The sequence below is a fragment of the Aquarana catesbeiana genome, linkage group LG06, assembly GCF_042186555.1.
Source record: "Aquarana catesbeiana isolate 2022-GZ linkage group LG06, ASM4218655v1, whole genome shotgun sequence".
NCBI classification, from domain to species: Eukaryota; Metazoa; Chordata; class Amphibia; order Anura; family Ranidae; genus Aquarana; species Aquarana catesbeiana.
This window is the reverse complement of record NC_133329.1, coordinates 383293013-383315398: the sequence shown is the minus strand read 5'-3', so window position 1 is coordinate 383315398 and position 22386 is coordinate 383293013. Positions and strand designations below refer to the sequence as shown.

Here is a 22386-nt window from a genome sequence, read left to right as displayed (position 1 = left end):
TACCCGTTCTAGACCGGTACAAGAATCAGGGGCACACAGAGTGTGACTATGCACTGAGCCCAAAATGTCCATACAGACAGACAGAAATTTTTAAAATTCATGGACTGTTTAGCGCTGCACTGTCTTTTTTTTTTACATTTTTATTTTAGGGATTTGAATATTGACCCTAGGTGTTCAGCAGCTTATATATATTGGGGTCATTTTATTGCGCTGATTTGTTTTCTCTGTACACTATTGAGTGTAATGAATGGATTTTTATGATTAAAGCATTCATGCTTCTGAAGATCGGAGTGCGGTCACCTCTTTTGCACATACTTTAACAGTCTTTCAGTTCATGGACTGGACCAGCACCAGATCTTCAGTACAGCTATTTTATCACCTGGAGCGGTGTTGCAGCCTCTCTTTTTCTTATGCCGCATACACACGGTCGGAAATTCGGCCAGCAAAAGACCGATGAGAGCTTTTGGTTGGAAAATGTGACCGTGTGTATGCTCCATCGGACTTTTGCTGGCGGAATTTCCGCCAGCAAAAGATTGATTGAGAGTAGGTTCTCAATTTTTTGGTCGGAAAAAGTTCCTATCCGAAAATGTGATCGTCTGTACAAATTCCGACGCGCAAAATTCCTACACATGCTCGGAAGCAATTCGACGCATGCTTGGAAGCATTGAACTTCATTTTCTCGGCTCGTTGTAGTGTTGTACATCACCGTGTTCTTGATTATCGAAAGTTCAGAGAACTTTTGTGTGACCGTGTGTATGCAAGTCAAGCTTGAGCGGAATTCCGTCGGAAAAACCATCCATGTGAACGCGACATAACTGTTTTCCGTCCCAAGCTCCTTCAATTTTTGAATCGAACCAATCAGTGTGAAGTTCACCAGGAACTGGTCAAAATTCTCTATGGTTATGGCTAGCTTCAAAAGGGGTCCATTGATAAATATTTTCAGAGCAGAAGTTAAAAAATTAGGACCTGTGTTCTATTCTGGATGTCTTATTTTTGGACCGGTTAATGCGTACAGTGCCTTGAAAAAGTATTCATACCCCTTGAAATTTTCCACATTTTGTAATGTTACAACCAAAGACAAAATTGTATTTTATTGGGATTTTATGTGATAGACCAACACAAAGTGGCTCAAAATTGTGAAGTGGAAGGAAAATGATAAATGGTTTTCCAAATTTTTTACAAATAAATATGTGAAAAGTGTGGCGTGTATTTGTATTCAGCCCCCCTGAGTCAATACTTTGTAGAACCCCCTTTCACTGTAATTACAGCTGCAAATCTTTTTGGGGATGTCTCTACCAGCTTTGTACATCTAGAGAGTGAAATTTTTGCCCATTCTTCTTTGCAAAATAGCTCAAGCTCTGTCAGATTGGATGAAGAGCATCTGTGAAAAGCAATTTTCAAGTTTTGCCACAGATTCTCAATTGGATTTAGGTCTGGACTTTGACTGGGCCATTCTAACACATGAATATGCTTTGATCTAAACTATCCCATTGTAGCTCTGGCTGTATGTTTAGGGTCGCTGTCCTGCATGGATGTGAACAGCAATTTTCAAGTCTTTTTATAACATTTGTACCCAGTCTTCTCATCAACAATATTTTTCATTTTTTTTTTTTAGTTTTTAGGCCTTATATAGTTTTGGCAGTTAAGATTCACTTGCACTTATATTGAAAAATATTGTTGATGGGAAGACAGCGCTGGGTACAAATGTTATGAATTGATTTAAAGGCACCTACACTTTATATCTCAGCAGCAATCAATTAGGCAATTTAATCACAGAAAAACCCACTTAAGCCACAGCGTGGGGGATCACAAACTTTATATACAATTTTCAAGTCTTGCCACACATTCTCAATTGGATTTAGGTCTGGAATTTGATTGGGCCAACACATGAATATGCTGTGATCTAAACTCTTCCATTGTAGCTCTGGCTGTATGTTTAGGGTCGTTGTCCTGCTGGAAGGTGAACCTCCGCCCCAGTCACAAGTCTTTTGTAGACTCTAACATGTTTTTTTTTCTAAGATTGCCCTGTATTTGGCTCCATCCATCTTCTCATCAACTCTGACCAGCTTCCCTGTCCCTACTGATGAAAAGCATCCCCACAATATGATGCTGTCACCACCATGTTTCACGGTGGGGATGGTGTGTTCAGGATGATGTGCAGTGTTAGTTTTCTGCCACACATAGCGTTTTGCTTTTAGGCCAAATAGTCAAATTTTGGTCTCATATGACCAGAGCAGCTTCTTCCACATGTTTGCTGTGTCCTCCACATGGCTTCTCACAAACTGCAAATGGGACTTCTTATGGCTTTCTTTCAACAATGGTTTCTTCTTACCACTCTTCCATAAAGGTCAGATTTGTGGAGAGCACGACTAATAGTTGTCCTGTGGACATATTCTCCCACCTGAGCTGTGAATCTCTGCAGCTCCTCCAGAGTTACCATGGGCCTCTTGGCTGCTTCATGATGCTGTTTGTTAACTAAGGTTCTCTAACAAACCTCGGAGGGCTTCACAGAACAACTGAATTTATACTGAGATTAAATTACACACAGGTGGACTCTACTAATTAGGTGACTTCTGAAGGCAACTGGTTCCTCTAGATTTTAGTTAGGGATGTCAGAGTAAAGGGGGCTGAATACAAATGCATGCCACATTTTTCTGTTTATTTAAAACATTTTTGTAAAAAATGTTGAAAAACATTTTATTATTTTCCTTCCACTTCACAATTATGTGCCACTTTGTGTTGGTCTATCGCATAAAATCCCAATAAAATACATTTACGTTTTTGGTTGTAACATGACAAAATGTGGAAAATTTCAAGGGGGTATGAATACTTTTTCAAGGCACTGTTTATTAGCAGCTTTCCAAACATCAGCAACTGAGGTAGCTAATAGGTTATGTTTAGAGAGCTAACATGTCATGACCAAGCCTTTGCACTGCTGTGAACCAAGGCTATTAGTTGTGCAATTTGACAGTATAAAAATGCATGACCAGTTGCACCCCATTCCGGCAATGGAACCGTTCAAATCGTGTCTCAGAAAAAAAGGTTTCTGCATGACTTTTTTGTAATTTCATTGTGACATGCATTGACTTTTGTTAAATGAAGTCACAAGCTGCAATGACATAGCACATCAAAATCGCTCTCATCAGGCAGCTTTGAAATTTCGCTGAAGTAGTGCGATTTCAAAGCCGCACTGGTGTGAACCAGGGCTTAAGGTATACCTGTTTGCAGCTACGGAGTAGGCAAAATTTTACAGTGTTAATTTTGCAGCAAAATCCAAATTTTGTTTAGTTTGTTTTTTTTTCTGTGTTTTTTTTACAGTACAAGGAAGGGGGCTTTCCTAATGATCTGTGGCTGGGCGTCAGCGCAGAAAATGTCTCCGTCTACAAAAGGGGGGATCCAAAGCCACTGGAGACATTCCAGTATGAGCACATCATCTTCTTTGGAGCTCCGCAGCCCAACACCTTTAAGATCACAGTAGATGATCGGGAGATGTTCTTTGAAACCACTCAGGTTTGTGTCTGGCTAAAGGGGTTCGGGAAGCTTTTGTCAGTTAAAGAATATGTAAACCCTCACCTTTTAAAACAACCCATTCAGTTTAAAATAGAAATGAAAGGCAAAACATTTGTGTATACCTATAAATAAAAAAAAAAAAAATTTTTTTAATTTTTAGAAGTAATCACATTCCCTCTGTTCTCGGCTACATAAGCTTGAGCTACATGAGCTGGGGAAGGAGAAACAGCAGGACACTGATCTTTCCAGTGGCTGTGCAGGGGGGCCACATGTCAGGACAAGTTTGATCATTGGAGGAGAGCAGGCTGAGTTCCCAGCACAACAAAAGAACTGACTAGGCTGTGCTCTCACGCTGAGTGTGGTCAATTTTTAATAGGAAAGCAGAAGGACTGGCAGGAACCCCAAGGATTTCACACACAGGAAGTAATTCAAAGAGAGCAGGGTACTTTCTCATAAAAGAACATGGTACAGCAGGCACATATCAGGAGTATGAAACTTTATTCTTATACAGGACTTGTATAGCGCCAGCATGAGGGCAGACAGTACAGTTACAATACAATACAGGAGGAATCAGTGGGCCCTGCTCATTAGAGCTTGCAATCTGGGAGGGTTGGGTTTACATATTCTTTAAATCATAAATCAAAGCCTTAGTTTAGTCAAAAATAAGAAATCAGCACAAGGGACATGACTTGCTATCAATGCGATGTGTCCCTTGTGCTGCTGGCTCCTGCTTTAGTTGAAACCTAAATCCAAACATACAGTTTTCCAGCCCCCTTGCCGTAATATTTCAGTATGGTGGGCATTAATAGAGCCGAGGGACTTGTCACACTCGTCAAGAGTTCTAACTACGCCTGCCTTTTCTGCCCCCCCCCCCTCCTCCAATCATATAAGCTGTACTATAGCTTCTATGAAAGATAAATAATCTATGAATGGAGGAGGGGTGGATGAATATCCCAGATGAAAATATCCCCCAGTCATGAGTGGGGTAGACACCAGGCATAACTGAAAAACAATCTTTGAGATACAAATGGGAAAGTTTAGCCTATCTGCTCAGAACACATTACTGTACAGCACTATAGGTAATCTGGTGATCCTGGAACATGTCTGCTGGTGATCCTAGAACACTCTCCTTGCTGCCCATCACACGCAGAAATATGTTAGTAGTACAGTAACAATAGTTAAAGGTTTATCACTCACATGCCACAATCGTATAGATCATTAAAACCAAGGAAAAAAACCCACTAAGTCGGACCTTGAAGGCAGATTGGATCAACAATATTAGTTACAAATAATTTTTTATTCATACATAAAAATGGTATAAAAAAACATACTAAATATAAAATTTAAAAAGGCATGTGTCCATTAACAGCCAAGAAATGGCCAGAAAAGAGGGAGTCACATATACCCAAATGATGTTCAACAGTATGACGTCAAAAAAGGCGTAAGCCCCTGTGTGTCTGCGCGTTTCACTGGATCGCTTCTTCAGGACACACATGGGGTGGGGGGGTTGTAGAAACAGGTCTCACTGGTCCGGGCATGTAAAAATGCCTGCACAAAAATCTCCCTGGGCAGGCAACAGAACAATGGGTAAGCCACAACAATAATCCAGAATTGGCATAAACAGTCAGATCTAGGGGCAGAGAAAATCCTATATGGTAGACTTCATATCAGATAGTAGTCATACAATAGCTGTATTGACATAAGTGACCACAGCATATTTGTAAGATCATTATAGCCTGATTAGGACACTGGAGAGACATGAAAGTTACATACTTAGTAGCTCCAGCTGCATCTATCCCCAGGAGGCCAACACCTGTTTGTGTGCCCATATATTATCACTGATGACAGCTCCTGGGGAGACTATCCGGGGATAGATTCAGTTGGAGCTACTAAGTATGTAACTTTCATGTATCTCCAGTATCCTAATCAGGCTATAATGATCTTACAAATATGCTGTGGCCACTTATGTCAATACGGCTATTGTGTGACTATTATCTAATATGAAGTCTACCATATAGGATTTTCTCTGCCCCTAGCGCTATCTGGCTGTTTATGCCACTTTTGGATTATTGTTGTGGCTACCCCATTGTTCTGTTGCCCCCCCCAGGGAGATTTTTTATTTTTTATGCAGGCATTTTTAGATGTCCGGACCAGTGAGACCTGTTCCTATACCCCCCAACCCCCCCCCCCCCCCATGTGCGTCCTGAAGAAGCAGTCCAGCGAAACGCGTAGACGCACAGGGGCTTACATATTTTTTTGATGTCATACTGTTGAACGTCATCTGTCATTTGGGTATATGTGACTCCCTCTTTTTCTGGTCATCTCTTGGCTGTTAATGGACACATGCCTTTTTAAATTCTATATTTTGTATGTTTATATGTCATTTTTATGTATGAATAAAATATTATTTTTAACCAATTATGTTATTCCAATCTGCCTTCAAAGTCCAACTTACTGTACTAAAACAAAGAAAAAAAAAACACTAACCGTAGATATATATATATATATATTGCTCAAAGCCATCAGTCAGATTTGAACCTGAATGTGAATGGTGACACAGGAAGTAGATAGAAAGGTATTTGCATATATAGTGAGGGAAAAAAAGTAATGGATCCCCTGCTCATTTTGTACGTTTGCCCACTGACAAAGAATTGATCAGTCTATAATTTTAATGGTAGGTTTATTTTAAGGCCTCATGCCCACAGCCGCTTTTTTGAGCGCTTTTTGCAGCTTAAAAACACCTCTCCATGTTAGCCTATGGCCTCATGCCCACCATGGCATTTTTAAGCTGTAAATGGCATAGCCGTTTTTAAGCTGCAAAAAAAAAAAAACCCAGGACCAGTGCGTTCTGAGGCTCCAGCGCTAGAGCTGTAAAATTCTTTAAGGGAGTGCTCCTAATCTCAGCTTGTTACCTTTATAGAAGACAATTTTGCTGATTTGACAGGGGATCAAATAGTTATTTCACTTTTTTTAAATGCGTTTTTCTGGATATTTTTGTTATTCTGTCTCTCACTATTAAAATAAACCGACCATTAAAATTATAGACTGATCATTTCTTAATCAGTGGGCAAACGTATAAAATCAGCAGGGGATCAAATACTTTTTTTTTTTTTTTCCCCTCACTGTAACAGGCTTCAGGAAATACACAGCCACTGACCCCGTGAGGTTGTCTGTGTGTGATGTGACTGGTGTGTTTTACAAAGAACTCTATATTGGGTTAAATTGACCTTTTCTAATTTTTCCACCTCGGCAGTGTGCTGGGTGGTATCCGCAGCTTGCTGAATATTCCGGCTTTACCTGCTGCCAGGAATTGCTCTTTACTCTGTTGGGTACACAGTGCACATAAAATCCGCTCACCTTGTGGACACTCTGTATGTCTACAGAGAGCAGAACATGTACTGGAACACATTGGAAGGATCAGTTGATTGCATTTCAACACTCAGTCCATAAGACTGAATGTAGCCAGACTGCTTTAAGCAAACTCCAAATTAAAAAGTTTTATTCTTTTATAGTGGAACTCCAGACAGATATAACATTTAAAGTAGTATTAAACCCTCATTTTTATTTTAGCACATTGAGCGCAATGAAAAAAAAAAAATCCTTAGTCAACTAGTTATTTTTTTAACTCTTTTTAACTCTTGCCACTGCACTTCCCCCACCTTACCCCTGCAGTTTTCAACTTTTCAATGCTGCTGGTTCCTGATCATTCACTGCTGCTTCCCTGAACATCCAGTCTTCACAGGAATAAGTTAACGGTGGACAGTGCAGTCTCCAGCCAGTCTGTTAGTTTATATATAAGCGAGGGGAATAAGGAGGAAAGAGCAGAGGTGTGCCTTGCTAATCCTAGGCTGTGGGGCTGTGTGTTTCTATTGATGCACATAGTGTAAAGAGACACCGCTCTACTCCCTGCATGCAAGGGTGGCTCCATAGGATGCTACAAAAAGAAAGGAGCCACCCCGAGACAGAAAACATGGGGCAACGGTCATGGCTCCAGCCTCACATGGAACATAGACAAGGATTAAAAGAAGCTGCATACTCAGTAAGTGATTAAATCAGCTGCTGAAAGTTCTTAAAAATTGACGTTTTAAAGTGATTGTAAAGGTTTATTTTTTTGTTATTAAAATTATAAACATGTTCTACTTACCTGTTCTGTACAATAGTTTTGCACAGAGCAGCCCCGATCCTCCTCTTATGGGATCCCCCGCTGGTACTCCTTGCTTCCCTCTCGCCCTCCCCCCACCCCTGCGCTGAGTGCCCCCCCCCCCCCACAGCAAGTGGTTTGCTATGGGGTTACTCGTGCATGCTTGCTCCTGAGCCATGTTCTGAGTGACCTGCTGCTGTATCTGAGCCAATGAAGAGCGAGAGAGCCTCGGCTCTTATGCACATCGCTGGATCGGATCGGGCTCAGGTATGTATAGCGTGCAGTAAGGTAAAAAAAAAAATCTTCCTTTACTAACACTTTAAAATCGCTTTAATTATTATATTAATTATATATTAATGAATAATATATAATTATTAGGGTTGCACCAATACCGAGTACCTGTGAAAATGCACCCATACCTGAAACTGATACCTTTCGCGGTGCGATTTGAGCCCAAACAAAATGAATGGCCTCAAATCGCCATGCGAAGAATCACATGCTATTTGAACAGGAATGCGGTGCGACGCGACTCCTGTGTGAGCCCAGGCTTGTCCTATGGATTTCAGCCTGGGTTTACACAGGAGCGGTGCAGGAAACCTGCACACGATTCGGACACTAATCGCACTGCAATTCTGTTCAAAACGCATGTGATTCTTTGCAGTGCAGTTTGAGTTATTCATTTTGTATGGGCTCAAATCGCACCGCAAAGGTGTCAGTAAAAATACGGTATTGGTGCAACCATAATAATTTATGTGGGTTTTTTCTTTTTAAGTGACTTTTAAGTACTTGAATTTTACTTGGTACAGGGGGTCCCCTAGTTACAAACATCCGACTTACAAATGACTCCTACTTACAAACTGAGGGAGACAACAGGAAGTGAGAGGAAATCTACCCCTAGGAAGGGAAATTCTCTCCTGTAAGAGTTATTATGGGAAAAAAGGTGTCCCCTCTTCACTGATGCTTTATTATCACCAATCCTTGTTTCCACAACAATCCAAAATTTTCAAAATCCAATTGTCATTGGGACAGAAAGTGAGGTGAAATCTTCTAAACAGGGGCACAGACAGCAAAACAAATGTTACAGGGGTGATAACCCTTCCCTATGCTATCCAAAAAGCTTAAAAATAGTTTTTTTGGCTGGAGCTACACTTAGAAAATGTACCTGTTCCAAATTACAAACAGATTCAACTTAGGAACCGACCTACAGTCCCTGTCTTGTTTGTAACCCGGGGACTGCTTGCATTAGCCTCTTGCAGTCCTTGTACAGCAGAGCTGTATAGCTAGGGGCAGAATTGGCAGCCAATCAGGTGTAATGCTTGTAAATGTGCTGATTAGGAACATACTGATAGAAGGAGAGAGCAAAGTGAGTAGAGATTACCTCATTTTACTGCAGCTCCTTCACTGACCTTTCATAATGAAGAGATAACATCACTATGTTCCTTTATTTTACCAGGAGAGGGTTGTGGCAGAGCTGTATAAGTGTCATAACAGGATGGACAGAAATGCAAATCCTTTAGCAGATCAAATGACTTCCATATACAGTGTCTTGAAAAAGTATTCATACCCCTTAAATATTTCCACATTTTGTCATGTTACAACCAAAAACGTAAATATATTTTATTGGGATTTTATGTGATAGACCAACACAAAGTGGCACATAATTGTGAAGTGGAAGGAAAATGATAAATGGTTTTCCAATTTTTTTACAAATAAATGTGAAAAGTGTGGTGTACATTTGTATTCAGCTCCCCCCAATACTTTGTAGAACCCCCTTTCACTGCAATTACAGCTGCAAGTCTTTTTGGGGATGTCTCTACCAGCTTTGCACATCTAGAGTGACATTTTTGCCCATTCTTCTTTGCAAAATAGCTCAAGCTCTGTCAGATTGGATGGAGAGCGTCTGTGAACAGCAATTTTCAAGTCTTGCCACAGATTCTCAATTGGATTTAGGTCTGGACTTTGACTGAGCCATTCTAACACATGAATATGCTTTGATCTAAACCATTCCATTGTAGCTCTGGCTGTATGTTTAGGGTCGTTGTCCTGCTGGAAGATGTACCTTCGCCCCAGTCTCAAGTCTTTTGCAGACTCTAACAGGTTTTCTTCTAATGCCGCGTACACACGGTCGGACTTTGAGGCATACTTTGCCCGGCGGACTTTACGACGGACTTTCTGAATGAACGGACTTGCCTACACACAATCAACCAAAGTCCGACTAATTACGTGATGATGTACGACCGGACTAAAACAAGGAAGTTCATAGCCAGTAGCCAATAGCTGCCCTAGCGTAGCTTTTTGTTCGTTGAGCTAGCATACAGACGAGCGGACTTTTCGACCGGACTCGAGTCCATCGGATAGATTTGAAACCTGTTTCAAATATAGGTCCGGCAAACTTTTGAAAAAAAAAAAGTCAGCTGGAGCCCACACACGATCGAATTGTCCGACGGACTCCGGTACGCCGGAAAAGTTTGCTGGAAAGTCCGCTTGTGTGTACGCGGCATAAGATTGCCCTGTATTTGGCTCCATCCATCTTTCCATCAACTCTGACCAGCTTCCCTGTCCCTGCTGAAGAAAAGTATCCCCACAACATGATTCTGCCACCGCCATGTTTCACGGTGGGGATGGTGTGTTCAGGGTGATGTGCAGTGTTAGTTTTCAGCCACACATAGCATTTTGCTTTTAGGCCAAAAAAGTTCAAGTTTGGTCTCATCTGACCAGAGCACCTTCTTCCACGTTTGCTGTGTCCTCCACATGGCTTCTCACAAACTGCAAATGGGACCTCTTATGGCTTTCTATCAACAATGGCTTTCTTCTTGTCACTCTTCCATAAAGGTCAGATTTGTGGAGTGCACAACTAATAGTTGTCCTGTGGACAGATTCTCCCACCTGAACTGTGGATCTCTGCAGCTCCTCCAGAGTTACCATGGGCCTCTTGGCTGCTTCTCTGATGAATGCTCTCCTTGCCCGGCCTGTCAGTTTAGGTGGACGGCCATGTCTTGGTAGGTTTGTAGTTGTGCCATAATCTTTCCATATTAGGATGATGGATTGAACAGAGCTCTGTGAGATGTTCAAAGCTTGGGATATTTTTTTATAACCTAACTCTGCTTTAAACTTCTCCACAACTTTATCCCTGACCTGTCTGGTGTGTTCCTTGACCTTCATGGTGCTGTTTGCTAAAGTTCTCTAACAAACCTTGGAGGGCTTCACAGTACAGCTGTATTTATACTGAGATTAAATTATATACAGGTGGACTCTATTTACTAATTAGGTGACGTCTGAAGGCAATTGGCTCCACTAGATTTTAGTTAGAGGTATCAGAGTAAAGGGGGCTGAATACAAATGCACACCACACTTTTCACATATTTATTTGTAAAAAAAATTGAAGACCATTTATCATTTTCTTTCCACTTCCACTATGTGCCACTTTGTGTTGGTCTATCACATAAAATCCCAATAAAATAATTTTACGTTTTTGGTTGTAACATGACAAAATGTGGAAAATTTCAAGGGGTATGAATACTTTTTTCAAGGCACTGTATATATATTTTATCTCTGCAATTACATTTTTGCCTGGAGCTCAGCATTAATACGCATGTACTATTTTTTTTTTATTGATGTAAAGCTTGTTTTTAATAAAATTAAGTATTTTCAATGTGTTTTTTTTTTTCTTAGGTTGGGGAGATCACCAAGATCATGAGGGCTTACATTAATATGATTGTTAAGAAACGGTGCAGCGTCAAATCCATCACCAGCCAGGACAGCCAGTTCAGTAGCTGGGCCAGGTGACGCCCTCTACTGGTGAACTCCCAGAATGCATGCACTGGTTAACATCTGCGTCAGAAACTCTTACATAAGGGAAACGCAGAGACTTGTTTACGTGCACAATACTCATAGACTAGGAGGACAGAAGCCATCTGATTTAATGTGAAGGACAGATGATGCTCTGAAAGCAATTCTTATCCTAGGAACTTTTTTTATACTTTCATTATTATCTCACCTTGAAACCAAGTTGGTTGTAGCCTCCTTGCACAACAGACTGCAAGCCTTGTGCCATCAAGGTACTTTTTTCTGGAGAACCACTTATGAAAATATCTCTTTTCTATGACGCTATTGTCTTCCTGCTGATGATACGATATGAAGTAGCTTTGTTGCTTATCTGGTCTTCTGAATACTTCTCAGGGCAAGAATTCCAGGAGTTTATTCCACATTGCAGTACATAAAGAATATTATGGAATGGAAGGTCGACAGATCTCGGAATCCCATGTAGATTAGCAGTATTAATGAGCTCTGTGGACCATTATGGACTACCCCCTCGAGAGTAGGAGAACATTTTTTTCCCCAGGGTTTTTGTATATTCCTTTCACTTATTTAAAAAAAAAAAAAAACTTTTTTCTTTAAGATCTTTCCAATTGAGTGTAATGTATAAAGCACATAAAGTCCTATTTATTTTGTAATATTCCATCTGTCTTTTGCCCTAGTGTTGTCCAACTAGGAAACCATTTCAATTATGGGTGGTTGGCATGGGGTTGGGTCACCAACTTACTTTTTTTTTTTTTAATAATTTTAATGGACTCCAGTAGTAGGATTTGTCTTCCTGTGGCCATAAAGTGTGTCACTCCTGTTGCTGTAAAATAATTGAGCATAATTAGAAATTCATGTTAAAATGTGACTCCCACCCCCAATTGTAAAGAATGTAGCAGGTGGATATAGTTGGGAGATTTTGCCAATGAACTTCAAAAGAACCCCCAAACCCACCCTAAAACTGAAATAGCGGGTGGACTTAGCATTTCAGATTTAGAAGCTCATTATAAATGTGTCCACCTTTTAAAAGGTTGGACAAAAATGTTATTTAATATTCTTAACCTGAAATTTTAACGTTCGATATTTCATCTCTTATCCCTTAGACAATCGCAGTATTAATGGGGCTGTTTGGAACAATCTCCAGCATTGTATGTCCCAGAGTATTACCTAGGAAGTCACCAGCAGCCATTGCTTCTGCCCAAATGGCAGCCATCTTGTTGTTAGCTCAATTAGACTTCCATGACTTAGGCCTGATTTTAGTCAGAGACTGCAGTGGAATCTCTGCGGAGGTTAAACGGGGCTGATTCCTGGCCAGCCGAGGGAATCCTGGAGAGATTTTCTTGCTGCTTGATAAAAGGAGGGCCTCACTTTGCCTGTGTGGCCCCACTCGTCATTAGACTGCTCCCTGGGCTGCTGCTGGCGGTGGTGCCCAGAACTGAATGTATCTCGCTTACTGTGGATGGTGGAACCGACTGTTACGGCATTTACATTATATTGCTAATAAATTATTGAGTATAAACACTTTCTGGTGATTGTGGTGCTGTGTGTTTCTTTTATATAATTAAAGCGGTATAAAACCCAAAAACAATAATGTAATTGCAGCTTACCAATCCTTGAAGGATAAGTTCACCCTTCCTAACATGTTACCAATACAGAAAGCACCCACACACCTGTGACCAATCACAGCAATTGCATGTCAGTTGTAAACCATGGCTTTCATTCATAGCCATCATGTACTATTGTGATGATCTCTGTGATTGGTCACAGTGATCACATGGTACAGGGCCAAACACAACGAACCTGCACCATGTGATAGCTGTGACCAGTGACAGCTATCACAATAGTACACAATGGCACATGAATGGATGCCATTTACAAAGTAAAACTGATTGCTTTATACAGTGACTATCATAGTACTAGTCATGACATAAGCAATCATAGTGTAAAAAATCCTGATTGCCTCCTGAGAGCAGTGTCGCGTTATATATATATATATATATATATATATATATATATATATATATATATATATATATATATATATATATATAATATATATATATATAAATGTAATCTGGGTACAGTGCTGCATAACTGAGTAATTGGCATTCAAACACTGGCATGGGATGTCTCAAAGTAACTCCCTTAAGGTGTATTACCACAGTTGATCTGGTGAGTGCATAGATTGGTGGAGGTACACATGCTGTGACAAATTGTTTCCCGACACGCTGGGTGTTTTAATTCTATGCTGAATTATTTTCATTTTCTGATAAGCAAATAATTTTTCAGGCGCTTTGTTTCCATTCTTCATGTGCTTCCCGATTGGCCGGGAGGAGGATCAGTGTTGCAACAGTGAATTTTCATTTGCTGTTGCAACACACCTGGGTGGGCTCCAGACACAATGCTCTGCATCCCGAGTCCAACCTATTTTGAAGCCTATTAGAGCCTATGGCTCTAATCAGATTAAAAAAAAAAAAAAAAAAACCCTGGCTGCTCCAATTCATATGCCCGGTGACCTGAAAAGGGGTGGACACGTGAACAGGGATGGCCGTGGATAGATTCATGCTGTGCATGAATCTATCCACTGCATATAGGGGGGTGGCGAGGATAGGGGGACGACACCAGGGCGCCCCTAATGGACGGGCCACCCCTGCCGCTCACCCACACAACGCATTACACGCTGTCTGCCATATGCCCTGTACAGTGAAAACCGGGATTCATCCGTAAAGAGAACATCTCTCCAAAGTGCCAGATGCCATTGAATGTGAGCATTTGCCGACTCAAGTCTGTTACGACGATGAACTGCAGTCAGGTCCAGACCCCGATGAGGACGACGAGCATGCAGATGAGCTTCCCTGAGACGGTTTCTGACAGTTTGTACAGAAATTCTTTGGTTATGCAAACCGATTGTTGTAGCAGCTGTCTGGGTGGCTGGTCTCAGACGATCTTGGAGGTGAAGATGCCGGATGTGGAGGTCCTGGGCTGGTGTGGTTACACGTGGTCTGCGGTTGTGAGGCCGGTTGGATGTACTGCCAAATTCTCTGAAACGCCTTTTGGAGACGGCTTATGGTAGAGAAATGAACATTCAATTCAAGGGCAACAGTTCTAGTGGACAATACGGCAGTCAGCATGCCAATTGCACGCTCCCTTAAAACTTGGGACATCTGTGGCGTTGTGCTGTGTGATAAAACTGCACATTTTAGAGTGGCCTTTTATTGTGGCCAGCCTAAGGCACACCTGTGCAATAATCATGCTGTCTAATCAGCGTCTTGATATGCCACACCTGTGAGGTGGATGGATTATCTCGGCAAAGGAGACGTGCTCACTAACACAGATTTAGACAGATTTGTGAACGATATTTGAGAGAAATAGGCCTTTTGTATACATAGAAAAAGTCGTATAACTTTGCGTTCAGCTCATGTTAAATAGAGGCAAACACAAAAGTGTTGCAATTTATAATTTTGCCCAGTGTATCGGATACAATTAAAAATTATAGTTTTTTTTTTTTTTTTACATTTTTGTGTATTTGTCAAAAACGGAGTATGGTTTCTTTTTCTTTTAATTAAAAATGATGTATCAAATATCTTTAAAATGTGTGTAAAACTATTTACGTAAATTAAATAATGACATATTTATAAAGCAATGAATGTGATATTCACCAAATATTCACTGCAGGTGCATATTTTTTAAAATACAAGGAATGTATAACCCCCTGTTTTTAAGTCAACCGCCACATGCGGATAGTCCAAAATTTAGTCCGGCCATCTAGGCATCAATCACAAGAGTATATAAATATAAAATTACTTTTGCAGATGTGATTCAAATCTCTTAATCAGATAGTAAAACCCTCCTTTTCTGCCAGGATTTCTCATGTTCAGACTGTATATCTGGATCAGACAACCTCAGGTGCTATATTCTTAATGAATTAAACCTTTTCTGATTACAGATAATTACAGGTTTTCTCGTTTCATCATGCGCTCTATTGAAACAAGTCATACCATGCACACTTAAAGGAATAATTAAAGTTTGTGTCTGTATGCTTACATATACATTTTTACTCTATATCGTCAAATGTTGTTATCCCGTTACAAACCTATGGCCATTAAAGGAGCTCTGTGGTCACAGCATATTCCATTTCATAACATCAGCACTGCAATAGCAATATAAACAATAGTTATACTGACAATCCAATATAAGCTTACTTGAAAAATCTCCTTTGTGAATGTTACCTGTCTGCTGGCCGTCTCTTTCCATAACTAACTGGATTCCCTGCATGCTTTGGAGTTTATCACTTTCTAAAGACTATATATCCCATAGTACCTTGCCTGCAAGTAGTGATTGCTGTACTGACTCCGCCTCCTGAAACTCCTCCTCTCAGCACCTCTGTAGGTCAGAAGGCAGGCTCTGTGACACAGCAGTGCCTACTCACAGGACATAGTGACTACTTGTCCATACCTTCCACCTTTCTGAGATAGAAACGGAGGACACCTATTGGCAAAAAAGTATGTAGGCAAAGGACACACTCCTGTCACATCCCTGTTACATGGTGAATGAAAACACCAAGAAAATAATTAAGAGATATACAAGATTTTTTTTTTCACAATCGTACCTACCTAGGTGGGAGCTGCATCTGTCCCCCACCGGCTCTAACACTGAGAACCAAGCATCACCAAATCGCTCAGTTCACACACCTCCCTGAGCAGAGAGCTGGTGACGGTCAGTCACCGCTGTCTGCTCTGCCCCCCCCCCCTCCCGTGCTCACTGGAGTGCTGGGCTGCGGAGGGTGCGGCACAGCCGGATCAGGCTCTCAGTGGCATGTGGGCAGATCCTGACTCCATTGTCGCGATGATGTCATAGAGCCGGTCCAGGCTTGGGCATGAGACAGTGGACTTCAGCCCGCTGTCTGCTGAAATTGGGTCACAGGAGTGCAGAACAAACTACGCCCCTGCTATCCACAGAAGTACAGCCAAACCAGCTTTGGATGCTCTTCTCCTTTAAGCACACAAGTGCTTTTTTTTTTTCCACTACTATACCTTTTTATAGTGTTTTTGAATTCTAAAAATGCAACAATTTAGAAATTGAATGCACTATAAAACATTTTTTGATACATTTAATACAGATCTACAGTATACATCAGACCAAAATGAGGGACAAATGAAGACAGAGGGAATTTGTTCCCAAAGAGGGAAAGTCCCTCCAGATCAGGGACAGAGGGGAGCATTACAGAATTCAAGGAAATAAATACTGTATGCGGGGGTCTTCACAAAGTAAGTTTACAAAATTCTGTATAGTTCAGGCTAGAAATAATTGAGATACAATGAGGAAATTAATATATGAGTTTGCAATTTGAACATCGATACATTTTAATGTAGAGATTGTTGAGTGTGTCTGTGGAAATTAGTAACCATTCAGCCAAAAAAAATATTGTGAGGTCTGTTACTGATAAGGGATAAGAAAATTCGGCTCACAATTGGCATTCCAATTCATCCCAAAGGTGTTCAGTGGGGTTGAGGTCAGGGCTTTGTGATTGCCACTTGTGTTCCTCCATACCACACAGTACCTTTCCCTCATTACCAGCATATTACCCATTTTGTTTTGGGCCTCTTGTGGTAATGACATAGTATCTTCCAGTGCAAATCTGCCATATCTGGTTGATGCTACCATAGATCATCTGACCGTTGCTACTCCTCATTGTCCAAATTTAGAGAAAACAGAGATGGTCAATTTCTGCATGTTCTACTTCTCTGGAGCCAGTATTGAACTCGTTTCCATACTAAAATATTGGCCTTCCCCCTCAGAGGTCATCAGTAATCATGTGCATGGAGTGAACAAAGTACACACAACTATAGTTCAATGTTCCTTTTGCAGCAGAAAGTGATGGTCTCACATCATGATCAGAATTTCGAACACTTACTTTTAGGCTGCTTAAGCCAAGCATAGACAGTTTGAATCTCAGGGGGTTCAGCAGGAATAAGCCGAGATTCGATCCATGTATACACGGGCTGAATGTACCCAAGTTGATTGATCGATCAACTTGGGTACAAGCAGCCTGATGAATTTTACATGCGATTATTGCAAGCGGCTGTTACAGCCGCTTGCAATAATCACTGTCTTCTCCCTGTGAGAAAGGCTTCCCCTGCCAGGAGAACACAATCACTCGGTGGGAGGGGTTGCAGGAAAGAAATTTGCTCCGTCTATGACCGGCCTTAGACCCCATACACACTATTAGATTTTCTGCAGATTTTTGTCTTCAGATTTACCAAAACCATATAATATGAGGTCAAACCTTAAGAGTTTCAATTTGTATGCAATCAGGCAGGCCTTGCACTACATGGTTTTGGTAAATCTGAAGACAAAAATCTGCAGAAAATCTAATAGTGTGTATGCGGCCTAACTCTAGATTGAGGACCATTGACTCTCCCCCCTAGTCTAAACTTCACAGAGGAGGCATGCTTGATGAACCCCATAGCTGACAGTTCTATACTCTCCCAGGCTGAGGTAACCTGGAAACCTTCTACACGATGACTTCTAATTCACCAACTCTGGAGAGACCTAAGACGCAACCTCTCGCCCTTCAGATCTCTGCCGAACTGCGACATGCACAGCGATGTGCTCTCTCTTGACCAGGGAAACCATGAATCGCAGAGAGGGTTGAACGCTTGGAGAATGAAATTATTTTAAAGACCCCCTTTACATATATCAACTGTGGGTATTGGATGGTATATATGGAGGTTTTCTTGTGTTGGTTTTCTTGACTGCTGAGGCGCAATGGGCTTAGGTCCCAATTAATGTAACACCAAGGGATCAAATCCCCCACCACCGCTTGCCCTTTAACCCATTAAATAAGACACTTACAACCATTAGGTTGGAAAGGGCAAGGCCACAGCTTTATTAAATTCCAACACATAACATGTGAACACCATTAACCAGTGCCAGTCAGTCGTACTGTGAGCACTTAACCAAAAGAGGGAAGTGGGGCCTGTCCTTACCATAAGTGCTGGACAGACAGCCTACTTCCAATTTTCCATCAAGGGCATAGCCCATTACAGCAACTTTAACCGCTGGCAAGGTCAAGTAAACCACAGCAAGCTGTGACTTACCATAACATTTATTATTTTAACAATTTATTATTATAACATAGGAAAAAAGGGGGCGGGAGGGTGGGCAGCTCTTCCGACTCTTCCAAAAGACCCAGCATTCCCTGGGGCACATGATTTTCTGAGTTCAGGCCCATCCCATCCCACATGTCCCAACCAATCGTTCCCCTTGTCATGCACCTAGCCATGCCCCCATCGGTCAAGGCTCTCTTTCCCTAGGGAGGGGCTCAAGAGGCCTTCATTTTTGTTGTTGGATGAATTGGATGGTCGTTTTTGTTTTTTTGTTTTCAACCAGATTACCTATGTAACTATTATAAATTGACCATTATCTTGCCCATAGCTTAGACTTGGTCTGTCTAGAGGAATGTCCATGTTCCACCGCCAACTGAACTTGAGGCAGGCAGATAGTTTAGGGCTGAGCACAGGCAGGTTTTATGGGTGGTCTAGACCCTGGGTGCTCTTTTCTGAACACAGACTACCAGGACTGGCTGTAGGTAGGTGTCCTATCATCTCCTTGCCTGGAAATCTATACTGGTGTATTCTAGTACCCTAAACTGAATTTTTTTTGTGGTTAAAAGGGAAGTATGGCCAAAGCATTTTTGGGCATACCTCTCTTCTAGGTCACAAGCGTGCACTTAGCTCTACTGTGACCCAGAGTCAGCTTATAGTGGGTTAAAGCTTGCTGTCAGCTGACGTCATAGAGCCGCTCCAGACTCTGGAAGGATCCCAACCATATTGTTGGGATCCATCCAGCTGCACCGGCCCACTCTTCAGCCCAGGGCTCCAGTGGGCGCTAGTGGGACAGAGCGGAGAGCAGTGACAAAGGTCATTTTTTGGGCTTAGAGCTGACGTGGGACTGCTGCAGCATCGAGTTGAATATAGATGTTTGTTTTTTTTAAATGCCTAAAATCTTTCCTTTTAACTCTTTGTCCTGTTCTCTATAGGATAACCTACTGGGAGCCTAAAGCGGAGTTCCACCCATAATTTAAACTTTGCATCAATGGCTACAGTCCCGCAAGTTGAACAATATGTGGCTATTTGTTTTCCTAGCTCTCTGTACCTTGTTGCTATGGTGTATGGTGTTTTCAGAGGGGGCGGGGCCAGGTCAGGGCTCCGTGTCTGAATGGACACAGGGAGCTGTGACTCGGCTCTGGTGCTCCCATAGGAAGCTGCTTGCTGTGGGGGCACTTGATAGGAGGAGAGGGGCCAGGAGCAGCGACGAGGGACCCGAGAAGTCGAGGATCAGGGCAGCTCTGTGCAAAACCAACTGCACAGAGGAGGTAAGTTTAACATGTTTGTTATTTAAAAAAATTAAAAAAACAAGACTTTACAAATACTTTAAATATTACTGCTTTTAAGAAATTTCTTGTATTATTTGATTAAGCATTCAGTATCTTCCACTCTGTTCTAAATTTTCAAAATTTTGGGATGTTGGTGCTTTAAGTACTGTTCAGGTCCACATAATCTATCCAACTATGTATTTATACTGACATTCCACACACCAGTTTCTCACTGGAATAATACTAGCACTGGAAGTGTCTGTTGTGCATAGTAGTGGGTGGGAGGTGAAGCTACTTATGTAGGTTACAGGAGCAGGAGAGCTTAGGGCGGATGTCAAGAGTGTGGAGATAACTGCAGAATTGTCACTATTTGTATACAGCCCTATTGCATAGTACAGCTGCCCATATGCCTGTGCAAATTTTTGCAATTTCAGCTACTTCTAAGCAGTGTGTGCTTGAATACATGACAAATGATAGGCATCCTACCAGTAGAATGAGCTTTGGATTTGACTAGAAGTTTGACCTGTAAGTTGTCCACAGGTCACCAAATGGGCAATCTAAATGGCCATATTTGGCTCAAACCTTCGGATGGTGGAGACAAGTCATCTTTCAGCTGCCCCCACTGACTTATTTAAATTGTAAGCAAACTGGCGGGCATCCCAGGTGACCACACTGGCCAAATACGCCACTGTGCTGACAGTCAGCAGCTGCCTGAAGAGCTTTAATTTGGCGACCGGGGTGCAGTGGGAGAGGATCCTCGCAGTGCGGGCCATTGGAACACTGTTCATCTTGATTGACATTGAATCTACAGGGAAAAATGTATAGATTTTTTTTTTATTTTAAAAAAATGTCAGTGTGTGTGTTTTTTTTTTTTTTTTTTTTTTTTTTTTTTTACTATGTTACCCATACTCATTCAAGTGGGGGGAGGGCTAGATACAGTTGTGCTCATAAGTTTACATACCCTGGCAACATTTTTTTGCCCATTTTTCAGAGAATATGAACGATAACTTTTCTTTCACTCATGGTTAGTGTTTGGCTGAAGTCATTTATTATCAGTCAACTGTGTTTACTCTTTTTAAATCATAATCACAACAGAAACTACCCAAATGACCCTGATCAAAAGTTTACATACCCCAGTCCTTAATACCGTATATTTCCCCCTTTAACATCAATGACAGCTTGAAGTATTTTGTTGTATTTGTGGATGAGGCTCTTCATCTTCTCAGATGGTAAAGCTGCCCATTCCTCTTGGCAAAAAACGCCTCCAGTTCCTGTAAATTCTTGGGCTGTCTTGCATGAACTGCACTTTTGAGATCTCCCCAGAGTGGCTCAATGATATCGAGGTCAGGAGACTGAGATGGCCACTCCAGAACCTTCACTTTATTCTGCTGTAGCCAATGACAGGTCGACTTGGCCTTGTGTTTTGGATTGTCATGTTGGAATGTCCAAGTACGCCCCATGCGCAGCTTCCTGGCTGATGTATGCAAACGTTCCTCCAGTATTTTTTGATAACATACTGCATTCATCTTGCCATCAATTTTGACCAATTTTCCTGTACCTTTGTAGCTCACACATCCCCAAAACATCAGCGTTCCACCTCCTGTGCTTCACAGTAGGGATGGTGTACCTTTTCATCATAGGCCTTGTTGACTCCTCTCCAAATGTAGTGTTTATGGTTGTAGTCAAAAAGCTCAATTTTGGTCTCATCACTCCAAATGACTTTGCGCCAGAAGGTTTGAGGCTTGTCTCTGTGCTGTTTGGCGTAATATAAGCGGGATACTTTGTGACATTTGCGTAGTAATGGCTTTCTTCTGGCGACTCAACCATGTAGCCCATTTGTCTTCAAGTGCCTCCTTATTGTGCACCTTGAAACAGCCACACCACATATTTTCAGAGTCCTGTATTTCACTTGAAGTTATTTGTGGGTTCTTCTTTGCATCCCGAACAATTTTCCTGGCAGTTGTGGCTGAAATTTTAGTTGGTCTACCTGACCGTGGTTTGGTTTCAACAGAACCCCTCATTTTACACTTCTTGATTAGAGTTTGAACACTGCTGATTGGCATTCTCAATTCACTGGATATCTTTTTATATCTTGTTATCAACTACCTCTTTCTGCAGATCCTTTAACAATCTTTTGCTTTCCCCATGACTCAGAATCCAGGAAACATCAGTGCAGTACTGAATGAAAGATGGAAGTGTCTGTCAGGAGTCCAGAAACGCATTGACCTTTTATACACACATACACATAGACCAATGTAAGTATGCATATTCCATACCTGAGGGAACTCTATGAAAGGCGACAATTACTGTAGTATTTAGCTCTACTACAGTCAAAACAGCAATCTTCCAAGTCTTGTGCTGAGCGGCTTCTCTTCTACATAGTAAACAAGGGATTGCTTTCTTAGCATCACCACCAGTCACAGAATGCCTTGTATTTTTATAATGAATACAAGGTGTACTATGATTGGATGTGAGGAATATCATGACATCAAAGCCCCTTCTCTTCACCTCATCCAATCAGAGGACACCTTAAAGGTTAAATCCACTTTAGTGGGGG

The 22386-nt window shown here is 41.5% G+C and overlaps 1 protein-coding gene across 1 annotated transcript in view; it reads left to right on the top strand.

Annotated features, from left to right (window-relative positions):
* Nucleotides 1–12976, top strand: part of LOC141147136 (unconventional myosin-X-like) — a gene marked incomplete in the record, with an annotated part of 218020 nt that extends 205044 nt beyond the window's left edge. The window contains 2 exon segments of the mRNA XM_073634265.1: nt 3319–3510; nt 11324–12976. Coding sequence (XP_073490366.1) covers nt 3319–3510; nt 11324–11437 — 306 coding nt within the window.
* Nucleotides 12977–22386: the final 9410 nt, after the last annotated feature.